The sequence below is a fragment of the Falco biarmicus genome, chromosome 2, assembly GCF_023638135.1.
Source record: "Falco biarmicus isolate bFalBia1 chromosome 2, bFalBia1.pri, whole genome shotgun sequence".
In the NCBI taxonomy this organism is placed as follows: Eukaryota; Metazoa; Chordata; class Aves; order Falconiformes; family Falconidae; genus Falco; species Falco biarmicus.
This window is the reverse complement of record NC_079289.1, coordinates 67727081-67748028: the sequence shown is the minus strand read 5'-3', so window position 1 is coordinate 67748028 and position 20948 is coordinate 67727081. Positions and strand designations below refer to the sequence as shown.

The following is a 20948-nucleotide window of genomic DNA, read 5'->3' as shown; positions in this document are numbered from 1 at the left end:
TATGCAACTCAGGGAAACGATGAAAACTGTCAAGCTCTCAGGGTTCAGCATCTAGATTTTATTATCACCGTGGCAGGTGACAGCACTGATACCAGCCCCCCCTCAGCAAGTGACAACTGCTGCATCTCTAAAAAAATACCATTTTTTCCATGCCCCCCCCCCCCGCCCCCAGTGCTAGGGTGAAATATGCTTTCTGCTACAACTCTCCAGACATGCTGCAATTTCCAACCCTACCTGCTGGAACAGGAGCCTTGGTTTTTAGTCTTTTCTTTCAGAGGGGGGTTCACCAGAGCAGAGTCCACCTCAGGTGACTGGCACACGCCCGGCGCCTACCACTGACCTCGTCCACAGTACGACCATAATGCCAATTGTGAACCACCATTTCAGAGATCAGGCCGAACGCTAACAGTGCTGATGTGTTTTACCTTTTAAATACATTCCGATACCGCGGCCGCGGCCCCCTCCCCCGCGGCCGCGGCCCGGCCACAGCGCCGAGCGGCTGCAGCGCCAGGCGGGCCGGGCGGCGCGGGGCAGGGCGGGGGGGGCAGTGCGCAGGCGCGGCTCTCGGCCCCGCCCCTCTGGCCCCGCCCGCCAATCGGTGGCGCCGGGCCCTGCCGCGCCGTGCCCTCCGCTGGCGGCCGGGGCGGCGTGTCGGGGCCATGGCGGCCGCCGTGGGGCGCGTGCTGCGGCTGGGCGGCCGGTGGAGCGTGGCGGCGCCGGGCGGGCCGCGCGCCCAGGTGAGAGCCGAGCCGGGCCGGGCCGGGCCCCTTCCCCGCCGCCCAGCGAGCGAGCGGGTGCCGCCTGCTTTGTGCCCTGCGGCTCCTCCCGCGGCCACCGCAGGCGGGCGGGAAGGGGGAAGGTGGGGTGGGGGAGGGCGGGGAGTTGTCTGTGTCCCTGCCGGGGTGACCCCGCGCTCGGCTCGGAGGCGCCGGTTGGGCCGGGATGTGGCGGCGGCCCGGTCCCCGAGGCAGCGGCCTGTGCGCGGGGCCGGCGCGGCGGCGCTGGCGGGCGGGTCAGCCTCCCGGGCGCCGCCGTTACTTCGCGCGGAAGCGTGGTTAAGCCCTGACGTGTTTATAGCGCTAGAATTAACAGTCATCTCGAGACCGCAGCCAACGCAGAAATCAGGTACCTTGACATGGTAGTTTTTGAGGTTGATGATCTCGACTGGTGTTTGGTCAGCAGGTGAGTAGGGAATGAAGCCTCCCAGTTCCCGCATGGAGAGAGAAACAAGCACCGGGAGTGCAGTGACTTCTGACCGACCGGCGTTGCCTGTCTGCCTTGGGAGGTACCGGTGTTCGGCCGGTCACCGCTCAGTTAAAAAGCGTAGCTGCTGCCAGTGTTGTGGGCAGCCACTGTGTCCGTGCGGTGGTATTTCATACACATGTATATTTATTTAATCAGTGACCAGCAAGTGGATAAAAAGGCATGCTGGTGACACTTTATAGTTACAAAGTAATTCAGGAGAGTAAGGGCCGAAGACCTGTTGGGTGGCTGAACTCAACCAAACCGTGGGGTCACAGAAGGTAGATGCAGTGAGGAAATGAGAGGTAATGCTGGAAGGAACAATCTGAGCTGTTTATATTGGTTACTTCTAGGTTAACTTTACCCATTTAGGGATACAGACCTGGTGCTTGTGCGGGTAGTACTCTGTGCATCGCTCAGAAGTACACACGGCTAAGTTGTGCAGAATGAGAAAGAGAATAGGGCTGAAAATGTGCAAATGCTTGATTTTGTTCTCGGTTGGAATAGTTTATGTTGCTTTGGTTGTCCTGCATCGAAGGTATGGTTATGATTGTAGCTTCATTTTCCTGGCTAGGCATCTGCTTGAGTTTGAGCTGAAAATTATTTGTGTTGTAAGTAAGGAAATGATCTCGGAGGAGGAGTCACTGTAGAAGGTAGGGCTGGAAGGGGCTTTGAGAGATCATCTATCTACTCCTCCTGCCCCCAGGTACCTAAGCCTATAGCTATATACAAATCATCTAACTGTGAACTAAGGGATATGAAGGGAACAAATGGGAGGCAAGGGCTCAGGAAACTTAAGAGACTGTTCTTTCCATTAGGTGTGGTTAACCTGTGGAAGTATTCAATGAGGATATTCAGTATACCAAGCAGTTGTGTGAATACAAAAAGCAACGTAAGGAACTTGGAAGAAAATTCCAATGAGGACTGTTAAAAACAAGATATCAGCATGTCTTTGAATCACAGATTGCTGGAAACTGGGGAAGTGTCCTGGGAAAATTACTACTACTTCTTTCTCCTCTCCTTGTGCCCATGCCTGGCTGCTGTTGAGGACAGGGCAATTAAGTTGATGTACCCTTGTTCTGACCTGCTGTAGCTGTTTCTTATATTAAGCATTTACCTGTCCTTACTGTTAAGGAACTTCTTATGATGCCTATCTTAAAAATCTCTTGTTTAGGTCATTACTTCTTGGCTATCTTAGTGGGGGAAACAGTTTAATTTCTTGCCTTTTTTTTTTTTTTTTTTGCATTTGAAAGTGTCTGGTGTTGAGAGAGGAAATGGGAGAGAAGCTTTGTAATTCCTGTTCCCTTAGCTTTGACTGAGCAACAGGTTTAGTTTCTTATTATTCTAATAAGCAAACTGCAGAGATTTAGCACAATTTATAAAGAAAAAAAAAAAGATCTGGCTTAGTTACTGTCAGTCACTTCCAATGTGTTTGAATAGCTGTTCTCAACAGAGAAGTACAGAGTGCCATACACGCTGTTTAATTTGATTGGGTCGGGTATTTTCTCTAAATCACTGTGGATGGTATATGTACTGATATCAAAAGAAGATGATAGAACTTTGGTGATGGTCTTTCAGGACTACATACTTGGAATAGAGTAGCTTTTTCCTGCAGTTGTTACTAAGCTAAAGTCGAAGAGCCTGTTAATATTTGATTCCTTGTGCTTCAGAACAACTGGATCTAAATTATGTTCCCTGTTACGCACCTCTGACACTTGCCATGTATCTATACATTTACTATCTTTTATTTCCATAGTACACAGTGTAAGCAAAACTTAATACATAGATTTGGTCAAATATGCACAGAAAGTAGAATTTTTCTGGGTGGGGAAATGCCGTTTTACAGTTAACCTCTCAAGAGACTTCATTTTGAGAGGTTTTTTCTGATGAAGTACTTTTTGAAATTAAGTATAAAGATAATATAAAATCAGTTAAGCATATTTGCTGACACCTTGTCATACTTTCTGATGTGTTTTACAAAATGCTTCTTAAAACATAAACCTGATACTGGCTTACCTAATTAGTTTGTAGGCTGAATGGAATCTGAGATTCCGTAAATACTGGTCTAAACACCGGAAAGCCACAACTTGTCCACTGAACAAAAAGTAATTCTTTAGAAACTGGAGATGGGTCCACGCATTTACATTCTGTATGATTGCTACATAATAGATGTTTTTTCTTGTGCAACAAGTGACTAGAGGGCCAGTGTTTGTATCTTCAATGTCTACTGGGTTAAGTAGCACTAGCTGTGCCAGTAATCAGAGCAGTGGACACAGGGCAGCTGTAGTCCTGCATGCTTTTGTGGTTAAACACCTCCAGCTCTGTGTCTCCTAGGGAAGCTTTATTCCAAAGATAACTTTTTAGTACAGATTTTTTGGTGTGCTGCATGGCTTTGGAAGAGGAGATGGTTGAAGCCTGCCAGCTTAGAGCATGGAAGCAGCATGAAAATGGTGAAACTGCATGCCTGCCACATCGTTTGGTGTTGTCCTCAATCTGTGTAACTATGTCATGTTGTGAAAGAGGCAACGTTTATTCTTAAATTCAACCCTCCTGCCTCCAATTCTTCTTTCCTCCCATTCCAAAAGTACAGACATCTTGATTCTTCTGTTAGTGATACGTGTTGATTTTATATGCATATGACTCCAAAATGGCAAAATGAACAGGAGGAGTAAACAGACAAGTCCTAGTTCTTTCTCTTCTTGGAAAAAATAGGCCACAGAAGTTGAAGTTGTCTGAAAATGCTTGCTTTTTTTTTTCCTATGGCAAATTTTACATAAGCTGATTTTCTATAAATTTACGGTCTCCCTGGAAAATCAGGATTTGCCAAGCTAGGTTGCTCAGGAAGAAGTCAGGAGGTGAGACAATACCAAGGAGTTGGGTGCAGAAGTAAAGGCTTTCCTTTCCCCTCTATTCTGGTGGAAGAGGCTGTTATTTCAGGAGTACTGTTAATAAACATTATTATTTAAGTAATGATGAGGCTTCTGTCTGCAGTAATGCTTTAGGAAATATGTAGAAGTGAATGCAAACCTTTATGGTTTCCTCTAGAAAGTAGAGGAGCGTGCTTTCCTGTTTGACTGAAATGCCAGAAGCATCTAGCTGTGCTTTGCAGTTCTTGCCTGTACCACCCATGAAATAGTACTCTTATCCCAGAAGAGGTACCCAATACAATAGATATTAATTTGCATAAGAGGCTGTTTTCTAATTATGAACAGTTTGTGTGTCCAGGGACTTTTGATTAGTGACGAATTGAAACTAGGGAAGAATATGAATAGCTTGAGGGAAGGAGGACAAAAATGAGAAAATTACAATAGAAATTGACAGGAATAAAAGAAAGCAATCTTTAACTTTAAAGTATTCTGTTTAAAGCATAGCAGAGAGAAAGCAATTTTGGACCAAGTAATAAGGAATCATATGTTCATTAACATGAATTACAAATAATTAGTTACTATTAAGACAAGTAAGACAGAAGATGAATTGAATTCTTTCCTGAGGAGTGACTAGGAGAGAAGAATAGGGAATATGCAGATACCTCTGCTTTCCTTACTGCTTTCTAAGGAAATCATCAGAGCCTTGCCTGTGGAAAATGTGTAAATTTAAATTTTTGATTATTTTTCTTTTAATTCTGTATATGTCAATGTAACTTCACAGAAAACATGAATATAAAAAAAAGAAGGGGCAAACCAGGACTAGCATTGCATGTGATACATATAAACTTTGGAGAAAACAAAGCAACAACAGGCTCTTCAGCAACAAATTCTGTCTTGGAGATGTTTTTAAATCTTTTCTGGCAGAAGTATTGGTTACTTTTCTGAGGTATGTGCCTTGGGGGGGCATATCTTTATATCAGGGTGTAAAAGCATAGAGGGTCAGTTCTTTCCATCTTGTGTGACCTTGTTATTCAGGGATTACCTTACCTGCTATATCAAACCTTACTGAATTCACAGAACCTATCCTGCAGCACAGGTATGTGGTGTGCATAGGTTTAAGGCAGGCTATTGTCGTTTTTATTCCAAATTGAAATTTTAGGTGGGGTTGTCAGATTTTGTATATTAAGCCTGAGACAATCGTGGACGGGTAAATGGATCCTGAATAGCTTTACACTTACTTATGTGCAGCCAATTAGATGCATTGGACCAGCCAGCCTATCCTGGGCTGTCAGATGTCCAAAATACCACCTAGGCTCTGCAAAAGTATAAGAAAAGCCGTGTTTTATTTCCTGTTCACGTAGGAGTTGAAAGTGTAATACAGAATACCCAAAGCTTCTAGTCACAGGAGAAGTTCATGTAAGCTAACTCATGTTGCTAACAGAAGGTGGAAGTTTGATCTGCTGTAGTGTTTACCTTGCAAATATATCCGTGTAATCTTGTTTTGATGAGTTGTGTGTTTGTATCACTGCGGTTATAAATGGGTTTGAAGATTACTGTTGTATTAGTTACAGGAAGACAGCAAGTTTTTTATGCTATTCATACTAGCTTAACTTAGAATGGTAAAATCCATCAAAATGGTGAGCACGTCTAAATTGTGGTCTGGAGAAGACACTTTGCATGACATGGGCATTTAATAATTTCAAATACTAGCTTTATTCTGTTCCTTTATAATAAGAACCCTAACTAGTTCACTTTGTTGCGTGTGTTTGGGTTTTAATGTTTGGCTAAAGGTAGACTGAGGCTGCAGCTCCAGGAGCAGCAAAGGCAGTTTAATAATTTGCTGAAAGAAAGGAAAGAGAGGACTCTCCCTCTGCTTCCTTGCTCAGGGTTGTGTGGTTCAGCCGTCTTCTCGTGTCAGCTTTGGCTCTCCTCAGAGCCTTCTCTGAACTGCTCAGACTTACCCGCTCAGCTGAGAACTGGCCACTTGTTGGAAGTCAGTGTTCTGCCGCATGTAGGGAGCTGAGCTGGCTTGCAGAAGAGTCCAAGTGCCAGAGCTGGCACAGGGTGAGTGAAGGGAGTGGAGCAAGGAGTGCTAGTAGGTGTGGGCTGTGAGATGGGCTCGCTCTGCCTTGTGAAACTGCACTGGCTGCCTACAAAGCCAAGCTGTGGCACGTTGGAGGGGCTGGAGAGAGGTGTTTTGAGGTACTATCTGGCAAATAGAACTGGGCATTTTTCTGATTCAGAATTGATTATTTTTCTGTCTCTGCTTTTGTCCCACACATACTTTCTTTTCTTGTGATTCCCGCTCTGCCCCTGCCCACAGAAGACCACACAAATAATCAGCTCTCATTCAGTTTGTCAAATAATTAAGCTGCAGAGGACTTTAATACTGATGTTGGAGAGACAAAATAGTGCATAATTTTGGCACTAGGCCAGCCTTGGGACATTACAGCTCTGTCAGTGAAGCTCCTGTTTGTCTGGCAGAGGGTTTGGTTGAAATTCGTCACCTTAACTACTGATTGTCTTGAGAGAAATAAAACCAAACCTGTATCCCACAAAGATCAAAAGGTAACTGTCCCCTGAGATATGATTTCTGAGCTGGAACAATGCTCAGTAGTATTTGCTGGTGAGAACTACCGTCCTATTTTTCTAATTGTTCTGCCTGAGATGGTGAAATAGCTTAAGGAACCATTCTGGCATTGTGAACTCCCTCGCCTTTCCAGAGCCTTTAGCAGTATTTGTGCGGCCATATGCTCCTGAAAGACATTAGAGAGCTACCCCACAGATTCTGTTCGTACTTTGTATGGGATGCTTTTAGATGAAGGCAAAATCTGCTTATGTGCTGCTAGATTTTGATTTTCTTTCAAGACTGCATTTGTTGATCAGTGCTGTTTTACTGGGTGTTCCCAAAATGAAACTACGTTTCTTTCCATCAGAAAAATCTTCTGAATTAATTGTAATGTGTGAAAATGTTCAACTTTTAGAATGTATTTATCTCTATGGGCATTAATCAATTGGAAGTAAACGGTTTCATGAGTAATACTGCCTTTTCTAACTTACTACAATAATGTGTTGAATCTTCTTACAGGTATGAGTGGCTTGTGTACTATTCATTTTATTTAGAGCTCACTGTGCCAAAAATATAAAATAAATCTCTTGCTTTTCTTTTTTCTTTTTTGTTAGACATTAAGGCTAATCTATACCACTACAGCAGTGCAGAGGAAAAATGTAGGAGCCTCAGGACCTGAAAAGTACACGGAGGCATTTATTAAAAAACAGATTGAAGAGTTCAACCTAGGAAAGAGACATTTAGCCAACATGATGGGAGAAGATCCAGAAACTTTTACCCAAGAGGATATTGATGTAAGTACAGTTGCTCTGTTGGAGAAGTAATTTACTATAGAGTTTCAGATATTGAAAGCACTTTACTTCAGCATGAGCTCCTCAGCTCTTTGTGAATTTTAATCAAATTGTCAGAATAAGAAAGAATACTACTATACATTGAAAACATTGCAACTGTGACTCTGAATAGAGATTCTACCCCTGCTACCATGTAAGGTCAGACATCACAGTATAGAGCTGTATACCGTATCTTGCTAAAGCACAGTAGGTTCTTTTAAAAAGTACTAATGGATAATCCTGTTGATCTGAGGTTATAAGAGGCACTGTAAAGGCTTTTGTAGCACTTCAAAATGTTTACCCACAGTTTGACCTGCTGTGTATATTTAGGTCAGGTTTTCTTGTATGATACTGTGGTTGCTAGTAATGCAAATTAAACTTTATAGGATGTTTTACAACTCCCACTCTGGTTTAGGTTAGAGATTTTAATATAGACATGAATTTAAGCTCATATCGGTAGCTTCAAATGTAGTATTTTATTGCAGTTTCCTGACAACTGACAGATGGGTGGCTTCCTCTTTCTCTGTGTCATTTAGGCTCATGTATAGAAACGTTCCCTTTCACTCAGAAAAATGTTTTGTTGCATGGATTTTTTTAATGTCCCACATGGTCTTCACTTCTGTCATTTCTATCTTATTTTATCACACGGCAGAGGTAGGGAGGAGAAATGTCATTTGGTGACATTCATTCTTAGGTGAAGCTGTGTGAAGTCTCATGGCTGAAGCTTTTCCTGTGCAGCAGCTATGCTATTACTATAGCCATGGCAGCACAGTGTATCAGCAGAGCCCTTAGGGTAGACATAGTAATGGTATGTGCGAAAAGAGGAGTGCATGGTTTAGTTTTTTGAGGGTGAGGAGATTGTTGCCTCTCAGTGGCAAAATTCTGTCAGCATAGCCGAGTCCACATAAGAGGTCTTGACAGCGTGCTTATGCCAAGACAGACCTACATCTGTAGGTGGTGATACAGGCTGATTTCAAACATATTTGACAGGCTTCAAAACTTAAGTTCTGAAAACTTCTCTGAAAATAGACAGCAAAGTAGAGAAGAGACACACAGTTAATGGGCTGCTGAGAAAAACTCTGAAATGAGACTTGAGTTTTATCAGGTATCAGAAAATCCGTAAGGGAAGCTTCACTGCAAGTCACAAATCCGTAGGAAGCCAAGCTTTGTGAGTACAAAGCTATGCACTTATATTTCGACTGCTTCTGTTCAGAGTCATAGATAGCACTTTGCTCTTCTGCAGACAGGTGCCAATGCAGGAACCCTTCCAGCTCTCAGGGTAGGGTGGATAAAGTCCTCTCAACAGCAGAAGTATTCACTGAGGCATCTGAGCCAGCTGTATTAGCAGCCTGTTTCTGTATATTGGCTTTCTTATTTCTGTGGAGACTACAGAATTTCCTTTTCCTGTATTTTTCAGATGTGCTTTTCTGAACTTTAATGACCTTTATCTTTTTGAGTTACTTTCTTGTAAAGTATTCGTGCAGAGACCTGCCACCAGAATACCTCCCATATTAGTACAGGATGATGATGATGCTAATAGTTCAGTTTGTTTGCCTGAAAGGTTACTGGTAGGTGAATGTGTTAATCTTTAGTCTGGCATCCTTCTGTGACAGGGTCTAGTGGGAAGGCTTATAGCAAGACTGCAAGAAATGGTAAATGACTGTATCAAAGCAGTGGTTTCTTCCTTATGAATCCACAGCACTATGATTGTTTGCACAAAATTAACTGAGCTCCATCATTAGTAAAAGCAGATTCATTCTGGAAGTCAGTTCTTACAAATGCAGTGCAGGTGACAGATATGGGACTGCTTTGCAGACTCTTGTTTCTGAAAAGGTGGAGAAGTGGAGCCAAAAGAGTAGTGTTTTGTTTGGTGATACCAAATATCTGTGGTACATGTTTGATTTCTTCATATTCCATCAGGTGTTGGAAAATAATTAGTGTGTAATGGTGTCTGCTATGCATAATTAAATTTCTGTTATAAAAATATAAAAGCTGCTTAAGCACTGGCAGGGGAATTATCAAGCTTTACATTTCGAACAGTAATAATTCTTTCTGATGAGTGCTTATATACCTCCATGTCTTACACTGTTAATCAGTCTGTGCAGTCTGTTTCAGAAGCAGACATCAGAATTCTGTCCTTCAGTGGAATTTTAGGAATAGTTTATAAAAGCTAAACCTTGTGGAGTTTTAAACAGGAAAGTAAGTTGACTTACTTGCTAATCCTTCTGGATGTTGTGGAAGCAGAATTGCATCTTACTGATGCTTTTATTTAGGAATGAAAAGTTAAGCTGTGCATTACAACTGTGTTTCTGGGGGAGAAAAAACAATCCAGCAAATTGATATATAACTCTGCAGAAGTCTTCCAATTGCTTTTTAATTGATATTACAAACCTCGCTCTGAAGCTAGGATGTTTTATTCTCCTATGTGTGAATATGTGCTATGAAGTTTTTCTAATTGATTTGGTTTGCCCATTACATTTGATGTATCATTTTTCACAATATTTCATAATTTGTGCTCATTTCTAATGAACAGAGTCGTTAGGACAGGCATGTCTAAGTACAACTGACAGCTAACATTAGGTGCCAGATGCAGTTTATAAAGCTATGTAGAACTGTAGAGAACAGTTTAAATAAATTAGCACCTGTACATTAGTCTCACTTGCTGGTAATTTATAAGCGAATCAGTAGAGATGACATTTAGGTAAGTCATTGATCAAGTTAACAGCTGCATTCCCACTGCCCAGCTGGGATACCTAATTAATAGAGATTGCTGTCCTGACCTAGTGCTTCTCCCGGTTGAGTCTGTAATCCTTTTATTTTGTGATTTAAGTTTTAACTTACGGTTGTAGTAAACAGCCCACCTTAATTTTCCACTGTCAGTTCTGTGATATTCTACTTTAAACCCCAGAAATCTAAGTAAGATTAATACAAGCGTCTTAATCTTCATGACCTATTTATATGCCAGTATTTTTATTATTCATTTTTATGCAGTCACTAAATGCTCTCCCAGATATGAGCTCATCATAAAGCAATACTCTTAGGGGGGGGAAAAAAAGTTAGTAAAACTCAAAAGCTAGAGGTCTCTGCTAATTTTCTCTTGTCTGCCTTGGGACCTACTAGATTGTTGTCAAGAAGATGTAGGAATTTGAATCTAAAATATATGTTTATCTTCCATAGTATATATATTGTTGCAAAAGTAGCAGTAAGGTGGTTAACTATGAAAACGTTAAATGCGCAAAAACTTCATTCCTCATAGGGTATGGTTTCTTTCAGTGAATTAAGACTAATGAAAAATAGGTTGTATTCAGTTACTTTTAAAAGTGGCTCAGCACATCTGATTTCTAAATAACATTCAGATTTTAGCAACACAAAGTGTAGAAATGAGTGAATATGGAAACATCAGAAATGTTATTCAGAACAAAATATGTTTCTGAACTTGATTTCTGCAAGAAGAGTGCATTGTCCAGCATTGTCCTTACAAGAAATATTGGATTTTGTATTGTTTTTTAAATAGCTGACTAGAATGCTTTTTTCAATTCCACTCCCCCCGCCCCCCCCCCCTCCCCGGTGTAGCCAAACTGCATCAATATTTTCTTACTTCTGCATCAAAATCCATCTGAACTGATGACTGCTGTATTTCTTTTTTTCCTTGTATAATACCGTTCAGTGTTTTGAAAAGTTGAAATGAAGACAGAAATAATAACTGCTACTTCCAAAAGGTTTTTTGCTTTTTTTTTTTCCTGTGCAGGCTCTGGAAAAATACATTAATTTTTGTTTTGAAAATTATTAGTATAAAAATAATGCAATATTAAAAAGTGGTTATTTTTTTTCATATGATGCTAGTGGTTGGTCTTTTTTCTTTTTAAGTGATGAGGTTAAAATGATCCATTATTGTGAACTTGAAACTTTTTTCTGTCCAAGCTAGTATTCAACAGGGATGAATGATTGGGGTGGTTTCAATAAATTTTAGTTAGTTGTTAGAGGAGGATTTTGTTTTACAAGGTAATCTTAGGTGTGTCGCTGTTTTGTGTTTTTTTTTTTTTTTTTGTGTGTGTGTGCTTGTTAACCTTTTCTGTCTTGTAAAGTCTGAAATAGTTGGTTGGTTTTTTTATTTTTATTATTCAACACTTCACTTCCCATTTTTGTCTCATTCATTCCTGGTTCTTCCCCAAATACTCTGAATTTTGGATGCTGGAAACTTAAAGAATACTGCTAGTGTGGTTAGAAGGAAAAAGAGCTGTTCCAGCAGACATCTCAGTCAGAAATGCTGAAGTGCAGTGGCTGAATAACATGATTCAAGAGGCAAGGTTTAAGAAGGCTTTTGCGTGATGAAGTTGAGCAGAAGCTGAAATGGCTATTGCTCAGATGTGTGATATCTGAGCAGCAGTGACACAGAATCATCAACAATGTTTTGATGTAATAAAAGGACATTTTGATGTAATTATGTACTGACAGCATCTCTGCCTATAGAAATGGTCACTCTCCCAGCAGTTATGGCAAGCTTAGAAACTAAACTGTTATGGCATTAAGTGTCACTTCCACCTCAGTGTTTTCATGGTTGAAGTTTTGTGTATATCTAAAAAGGAATAAGCAGGATTCTTGAGCCCTCTGCCAGAAGGGATCTGTTGCAAGGGAACCCCAGGGTGGAGGTGTTTTCATCCCCCTCCCCGCCTCCGCCTTTCATTCTTTCTACACAATACCTTTCCTCACAGGACATTACTTAGATACGTATCTTTGCACGTGATTTCAGCAATGAAAATTAGTGGAATGTTTTTGTGTTTGAGCTGTAGATCCAACAAAAGTGTGGGAAGACACTTGGGCAAGATCAGTTTGCCCTGCCAAACTTTTCCCACTTACGGCGGGTTACTGAAGGACTGAACTGGCGCAGTCTCCTTCCCCTATCCCAGTACGACTTGGTCAACTCTATATTTGAATTAAGATACTGAATTCTTAATTTCTCAAGACCTTAGAGAAAAAAAAAAAAAAAAGGTAACCCTTACTGACCCAGCTGAATTTGTTTGATTCAGAGTTAGTCTCTGACGTTTGAGAAAGTGAGCAAATAAAACCTAGGCAGGGAAGGAGGATCAGAAGTCAGTGTGTGCAACATGCACAGCGAAGAGGGAAAATAAAGGCGTGGCAGGTTTGCTGAATTTGCATGACATGCCACATGCAGTGCTGGACAGATTATTTAATGAATTGGTTTGCATGTTTGAAGGACTGCCAGATAGGATTTATTTTTTTTTTTTTAATAGGGATGGAAGCTTGTTCTGTTCATATTATTCCAACTGGCTTGAATTTAAACTTAGAGCTGCAAGTGAAAGACATTGTAGTCCTGTGCGCAGTATATTGAATCATCTGGTCCCTGAACTAGTGATGATATAACAGGATTTCTTTTAGTTTGCTACAGTAATGTTAAGTTTACCAATGCAGTTTAAGAAATGTCTGATGTCAATTATCATGTTACTAACATATATTCATTATGATCTGCTATTTTGAAAGGTGTGACTACTGGGTATTTTTTTTCCTGCATGGATCAACAGTGGAGTTTAAAAACAAACGTTCTTTTCAAATCCTGAAAGGAAATAGCTCAGATTTTTTTTTTTTTTTATAGTAACTCTTAGCAGAAGCAGGCTGTACCTATTCCACCTTTTTTCAGTAGCTTATGTAATTATTTTTGGAAACACTAATGTGTTACTAGGTACCAGGATTTTTAATTGTGTTTCTGCTGAAAATAATGATGGATATTTGTTTTTTAGAAAGTTGTGTTTTATTTCAAAAGACAGTGGCAACAGTGTGATTTAACAAATAGAATTCTGAAATAGCATCCCAGACCCTGTGGAGGCTAGTGGGATGAATGAATCTTGTATAGCTGAAATGATGGCCTGAAGACAGAGGTTCTTGGTCATATTAAGCACAGTATTCCTTCTCTCATCTAGACTTCAAGTCAAATTAAGCACTAGAAGAAGGATATGGGCCATAACCCTTAAGCTGAAAGCCACTCCTGGAATGGAAAACTGCAGTTAAATCTAAAAGGTTTCTTGGGAACTTTACTGCTAGCATTTAAACCTTGATTATAAAGTTTTAAGAGGACATTCACCTGCTTTTCCTGTGTTCAGGAAAACGCAGAATGTGCAGTTAAATCTCTACGGAATTTTGACTTGAGACATGGAGATTCCTGAAAGGAAACCTGTGTTCCAAATCTGAAGACATTGTCAGATTTCAGGAAAATATTTAATGGTTATTTGTCCTCCAATTGCAGTTTGGAGAGATGAATTCTGATGTCATTTCCTAAGTTTGATCCACCATCTTATTTTATTGCTACTACATGTGGGTGTTGAGAATTACAGTTTCTCTGAAATACCCCTTTTCTACAAGATTGAAACATTTGCATAGACAAAAGCAGGTTCTAAAATAAAGTTTCCAAGAGGCAGACTGACTTGCTGTGTAGTTGCTTAAAAGTACAGTCTGAGGACACGGCTATTTAAAATTATTAAGAAACTTCTGAATAAAGTTGAACTGGAGTCTGTTGCATCCCAGGATAGCTCCTAATGGGATGTAAAGACAAATACCTCATCCTTTGTTATATCTCCATAAAAAGGTAGAAGGCAGGAAGACTCTTGTTTCTTTCCATTTTGGAACAATGAAAAAGTGAACTTACACAGTGAACTGTTTGGCTAGTTGTCATGTGGAGAGCTGAAAGTAGACGGTAGGGTTTGTTTGTGCTTTAGTGTGAAAGACATGATATACACTCAAGCAATATAAAATAAACTTTATAGAAGTAGAAGGTCTCAGATGGCAGCCATTCTCTTCATTAGAAATGTTAAATTGTTATATTTAGCTTTTATTAAGGTGTCATAGTTACTGTAACTATTTTGACTGAGATTCTGGAAATGCTTGTATAAAGACTACGTCTTAAGTACACACACAGTCAGTCTCAGTATCCTGTAATAAATTCTTTTAATATATTATATAAGGTGTTTGTTTAACATCATTTGGTTCACAGCAGATTTCTCTATTGTCATCATAATTAATCCCCATTTGTTCGTAAATAGGTGTTCACCTACTGTGTGTATGCATAAAATGCCCATTGACTAACAAATGGGAATATAGTAGTCACTAAGAGAAACAAAATTACCATTTCATAAAATCAAGTTAAGCCTTTTGTTTGCTTCAGAATTCTCAAAATTTCTCTTCAGGATGCCAGTGGGGGATTAATGAAAGTAATAGGTTAGGTCTTTTTACACGCCATGCATATTAAATCAGTTGAAGCACTGACAAACCACTCCATGTCCATGGAAAAAATTATCAGCAAGTAATAGCCCTGAGGTAGCCTAACCAACAAAGAACTGTTCTTCTTAAAGAGAAGATTTTTAAACTCTGATTTTATTTTAATTCTACTTTTCTGTACTGTCTAATGGAAATATAAATGAGACCACTGCCAGAGGGGTTTATTCAGTTAGTCCATGTTACTGTACAAGAACAAGATTTCGATCTTGAGCTCTACTACCCAGTGTCTGAAGTTGGCTATGCTTGCCAGACTCTTACATCTGGGGATTTTTGATGGCTAGCATTTTCTGTTTTGTTCTTAAAACCAAATGGAAACAAAGGCATATTTTTGCTTTATTAAATTATGTTTTGGTTATGTTGAAGAGGGAGAGTATGTTGATGTTGAACAAAAATGCATGTCATTGGGCTTAACCTTTTACGGTGCTTTGCCTTGCACTTTGCCAGAATGATTTGGAATTTTGGTATACCTGCTTTATTTGTTGGAGGCAAATAATACTAACTATGCATCGTAGTGGTAGCTATTGGTTAAATAAAAGAAAATTATGTACCTTAAACGTAGTGAAGCCAGTGGTAAACAATGAGCGTGTAATGAATGTGATGTGCTTTGCTAAATTGTTTTAGCAAACCCTTGGGCATCTAAGCAGAAGAAAGATGGCATTTAAGAGTCTCTTTCCTGAGCAGTTAGTTCAAGTTCAGCAAAGACTGTAGTGATTCACAGTTGTTTTCAAATGCACTGATCAATGAAATGCTTATTTAGGCTATGTAAAATATCTTCTACTGCCACAACAAACGTTGCTTTTAGACTTGAGGAAACTGCATCTGTATAAATTGGGATTCTAAATGTAAAACTCTGCTTTGTCCAGATGCTTTAAATAAAATTTCCATGCTTGGTCTCTCAGTAAGTACTGTTAACAAGCACTGGTATTTTCAGAAAGATAAATGTTGTGATTTCCTCCAAAAGTTGGAGCACTTGAAATTTCAGGGGAAAATCACTGTGTATAAAGGTGGTCTTTGCAACTGAGTAGTTTTGGTAAGTTATGATAAATGCATACCATAAAAACTTAACTTTGCAGAAGAAAGTTCACTCATTCTCTTATAGAGTATAGCCTTCAGAATGAGGTTTTTACTTTAGGTGAGGATTTCTGAGAAAATCATCTGCTTTTCTTTTCAGGACAGCACATATGCGGCACTCTTCCTTACTGATTTAGTTGCCTACTGTACCAAAGTTATACTGGTTTTCTCTACAAGAAAGTACCTAATAAATATTTTGGTGATGATTTTGTTGGAAAAAATTACATATATGGTCTCTCATTTTGTTTTCAGAAAGCTATTGCCTATCTCTTTCCTTCTGGCTTATTTGACAAGCGAGCCAGGCCCATGATGAAGGTAGGATTTTTTTTGGTTGCATTTCTGAATAGTTGTAGCATGATATTTTAAGTAACTTTTTCCTTTTGTTGATGTTTGTTTATTTATTTGCAGCATCCCTCTGAAATTTTTCCAGAGCAGAGAAGTAAGTGTTCATAGATTGTTCTTTTTTATTATAATTTCTAAGTATTAGAACTTCTGCATATGTAGAGTTCCTTATTTTCACAGATTTACTTTTTCCCCCCATGTTCCTAATAACTGCTAAGACATGAGCCATAGAGCCTGATCTGATATTTTGGTTTTTAGGCTAAAGGACACTGCTGGATTCTGGAATAGCAGTGGTCTTTTCAGACATCTTGTTAACTGACTATAAATAAATGTTTTTCATTGTTTTAAAAAAAAACCATAATAGGTAGGGTGATGTGCAGAATCTGTTGAAGTCATGGGAAAACCTTTTGTTGAATTCAGTAGCTTTTTGTCAGAGCTGTCTATCACAGCCATAAAATATTCATTAATACTATTTTAAACCAAAAGTTTTCCTGGTAACTTCATTGTTCTGAAAGCTTAAAAATTACAGTTTTGAAATTGCCAGTTGAGGATGTAAGTAAGGTGAGTTGAAACTCTCCCGATCATGTCTCAGTTTTGACCTGAAAATCCTAACTCTCCACTGATGTCCACACTGTCTTTGATCTTGCTCCTGAGACACCATATTAAGCCCCAGTTGTCACTGATATGCCACTGTGTTGGTCAGTGAGAACTTCACTGAAATTGCCAAATTAATTTTACACAGAATACTTAAAAGATACATTAAAACCTGTTGTCCACTTTTGAGTCACGTTTAATATGAACTAGTGGCGTGGGTGTGAAATTCTGCATTCGCTGAGCTATCAAGTTCAAGATGGGCATTTTTGATTTATCAGCAAAATCTTACAGTTTTCTGTCCTTCCTTTTCATGTTCCTGGAATTAATTGATACTTAATATTTTTGGTGCTTTGTGTATCTTTTAGAAAGTTGTCTAAATTATCTAAAATTTTGGAATTCCAGCTTTCAAATGGTATCATGCATTATTTTCTAACTTCAAAGTATTGTGAAGTACAAAGTAGAAAATGAAATGGTGGGAGAGCATTAGTCGTTATGCAGTTTTAAAATCCAAGGGCTGTTTTATGGCAGATTTGGGCTACTATTCTATATGCTTTCAGGACTAAAAAATTCTTTGAAATACTAGTTGTGTCCTGAGGAGTGTAAGAGCTAATTAGTATAAATATGTATCTTTGCATTTACATCTAAAAATAACACTTTCAGTAAGTATCACTTTTAAGGCAGTTTTGTCTTGTCTATGCGTTATGTCTTTGATAACTGTGAAGTACAAAACCCATAAATTTATCCTTCAGAATGTTCTCTGAACAGCAATTTCAACAAAATATGCTTTCACAGCTGCATTACATGGAAATTCACACATTCCACTAGTAGTATGTGTGGGTAAAATCTCTCTGTATTCCTTCTGTTCTAGTAAGTTTTGCATCTTTACATTCAACTTCTGTTGTATTATGTCTTAACATTCCAATGCAATACATACTGTGCTTATCAGACAGGTTATTGGAGTCTTTTGTCTTTGTAGCTTACAGATGGCTTCATTTGAGCTTCACTGGATAAAATGGCTGGGAGTTTCTCTATAGTTCACTTTGTAAAAAGCTCTCAGATTTTTATTTTTGTCACTTAATTTGTAAAAAAATCTTTGTTGTGTTATACTTGTTGGATTTTTTTCCCCCCAAAGTTGAAATTTATTTGTCCTTAAATAACACTTTTTAATGAATAAAATAAATGGGATGTGCTGAATTATATGGAATGTATGTTTTCTTGCTGAACTAATTATGTAAACTACAGCGTAGATCTTTGTATTTAAATATCCCAAACGTATCGACATGAACAAGTCCTAAAATTACCCAAGTACTGAAAGCGTTATGTTACCTGCAAAAGACAATTGTACAAATACTTAGTTTAGTTTAGATACATTATACTACTGAAAAATTTGCTGCGGGCTAAAAGCACTGTTTTCCAGAGCTATTGACCTTTCATCTTCCACAATCATCGTATAGATTTCAGTTGTCTCTTAATTTGTATGTCATGTTCTAAAATGGATGCTTCTATCTCTAATATCAACTATACAGTGTTTGAAAGTTTAAGATGTACATGAGGGATTCCCTCATGCTAAATTATATTTAGAAATATTATATTAAATATTTGGTTATAATTGCACATGGAGATTGGTTTTTAACAAGGTAGTCTAAATCATTAGATTTCCAGACAGGCTGAATACCTGCAAAATGCCTTTGTTCTCTGATATTTAAAGAGGTAATCAGTATTATGAAAGAGGTTTATAACTGCAATTAAATACAAGGGATTTTTTTAATGAGTGTATATTGCTTTCTTGTCTAATCTTGCTTTTCATTAGAAATCCAGTGGGGAGAAGATGGCCGACCATTTCACTTTCTCTTTTATACTGGCAAGCAATCATATTACTCGTTAATGCATGTAAGTATGTTATAAATCTGTAATAAATAATGCTAGCTCCCAGTCAAGTACATATTATTCTAGAGATGCATATCAGGAGTTCGTGAGTTTACTCATGTTTTCTCAGTAGGCCATAGTATCACCACTGAAGCTACATGAAACGTATTTTTATGTCACAATATCCATTATTAGGGGCATTTTTATGTCACGTGTAAGAGAATGTATTCTCTTACATAACAGCAACAGTTCTTGCTTTATTTGTTGCTTTGCTTTACAGTTTTGGCTATGGACTGGGTTTGAATAGTCCGCACACTTACTTGTAGGCTGTATATGGTTAGTAGCGGAGAACATGTATGCAACTAAAATGACTAGTTCTAGAAGAATTTGTTTTAGAATAAAAAATAGGAGTCTCTTTTCCCTTGAAGGGCAAAGCTATATGAAATGTTATTTGTGCTGACATTTAGTGTGAAGAAAATTTGCATTTAAACTGCTTAATTGATTTTTCTTAGACTGTTTCATTCATGCAAACTTAAGGCTTTTTCTGAAATGTACGGTTCCAGGGAGTAAAGGATCCACATCTGTTTACCTTTATGAAGAAACACTGTATCTAACAGAACATCACTAGACCTGGTCTTAACATGGATTATGAACAGGCGTTTCATATCTATGCCCATCAATGGTGCAAGCGTTATCTACCTCTTTGGAGGAGTTTATGGAAAGATGTGCATGTTTGTTATGTGTACTTACAGAAGACAAAAGCATTAATAATGTATGTAGAAATATTTAATTGGACAGTCATGTCAGATTTTGTTTCCTCGTTAGGTAGTCTTTACTTAGTTCTATGGTTAGTCTGTTGTAAAAAAAAATAGTAATTTTATATTACCAAATTCAGTGCACAGCTTTACTGAGTGTAGTGTTTTTATTTGAATCATCTGATACTTATTTTGTTCTGTGTACCCAAAGGACAAAATCCCCACTTGTCAGGTACATTTATTTCTTTAGTAGAATAAAAAACAATGCCCCCCCCCCCTTTTTTTTTTTTTTGTTTTTTTTTTGTTGACCTTGGGCAAATGAGCTTCTTGCCCTGGCAGAAATGAAATGAATGATAAATGTAGAGTGTGTCTTTGCTGAGTAATGGAGCTGCAGCATAGGCTTTCCACAGAGGTTTTCTCCTGCACAGCCTGAGGCAGCCCGAGGACCCCTGCTGTTCATTTAAATAGGTATGTCAAATCTGCCTCGAAACGCCGCTGGTTTGATCTGTGGTAATATTTGTGAAGGTTCCATATGGACTTGAGCCCCCTGCAGTGCTAAGAAATAATGTACAACGCTTCATGGTGCAGACGCAAATTTTCTCTGAAAAAGGATGCAATGCTGCGTTTTAGCTGTCGGAGAGGATGATGGAGCTGACGCGCTAGGCCTGTCAACTTGTTACACGGATGGGTTGCACGCAGCAAGGCTGTGGAAAATCTGTGCCTTTTAACTTTTCTACTTAATCACGGTTGTAGCATTGCCTTTAGACTGTATGCTACATTAATTCTCTTCCTGCCTTCTGCCTTTCATCCCAAGTTTCACGGAAAAAAGTAAAGCATGCAGGTCTTGTAGAGGAGCCTTATCAAACAGCTGTCATCTGACAAGCCATTTGCATTTGTTTTGGCTGAAACAGAGCAACCCAAGGGCAAGATGTTTTGTTGCATTCCATCATAATGAAGAAATTACAAATTTTACAAGGAGCACAAGTTTATTTTTAGCTCTTACTAGCAGTTAGAAAGAGCATGCAAGCTTGCCTCAGAAATCTGTAAAAGAATAGTGTGCGTCTTGTTTCTAATAGTGTGGCAACCACCTTCAGACAAATGGGTTTGACAAATGCATTTTTCATTAGTACAGGATACTTGAGCATTCTTTGACTGTTTCTGAATATTTTTGTTAAATAGGCTTCTATAAACCTAAATCCGCTAAGTGAGGTTTAACAGGGGTTTTTTTAGTCAGCCAAATAAAAGCAGAAATCTGCATGAAATTCCCAACATTGTTTTAACCTCTTATTAGACTAATGTGTATTTAACAAAATGTATTTTGAAGTCTCAAAGCTAATTAATTTGGCTAGGGAAATAAAAGGTTGTGTGTTAATACAGTCTAGTGTAAGTAATCGATCCCATTTGAGGATGTCCTTTAAATTGCTGCATTAAGTCTAATAAATCGGATAAACGTAATATTTAGCTTAAACTTGTATGCCATTAATTACTACATAGACTCATGTGGAACTTGAATTTTACTAGCAAT

General features: G+C 38.8%; 1 protein-coding gene and 1 long non-coding RNA gene across 2 annotated transcripts in view; one reads left to right on the top strand and one right to left on the bottom strand.

Moving 5' to 3' along the window:
* LOC130144432 (uncharacterized) overlaps window positions 1-537 on the bottom strand; it is a 32754-nt gene extending 32217 nt beyond the window's left edge. Inside the window, exon 1 of the long non-coding RNA XR_008820137.1 lies at window positions 235-537. This is a non-coding gene — a long non-coding RNA (uncharacterized LOC130144432). The remainder of the gene's footprint in view (window positions 1-234) is intronic.
* Window positions 538-574: 37 nt separating this feature from the next.
* MRPS9 (mitochondrial ribosomal protein S9) overlaps window positions 575-20948 on the top strand; it is a 33750-nt gene continuing 13376 nt past the window's right edge. Inside the window, exons 1-5 of the mRNA XM_056328079.1 lie at window positions 575-737; window positions 7293-7472; window positions 16119-16181; window positions 16275-16305; window positions 18613-18692. Coding sequence (XP_056184054.1) covers window positions 660-737; window positions 7293-7472; window positions 16119-16181; window positions 16275-16305; window positions 18613-18692 — 432 coding nt within the window. The 5' untranslated portion in view covers window positions 575-659. The remainder of the gene's footprint in view (window positions 738-7292; window positions 7473-16118; window positions 16182-16274; window positions 16306-18612; window positions 18693-20948) is intronic.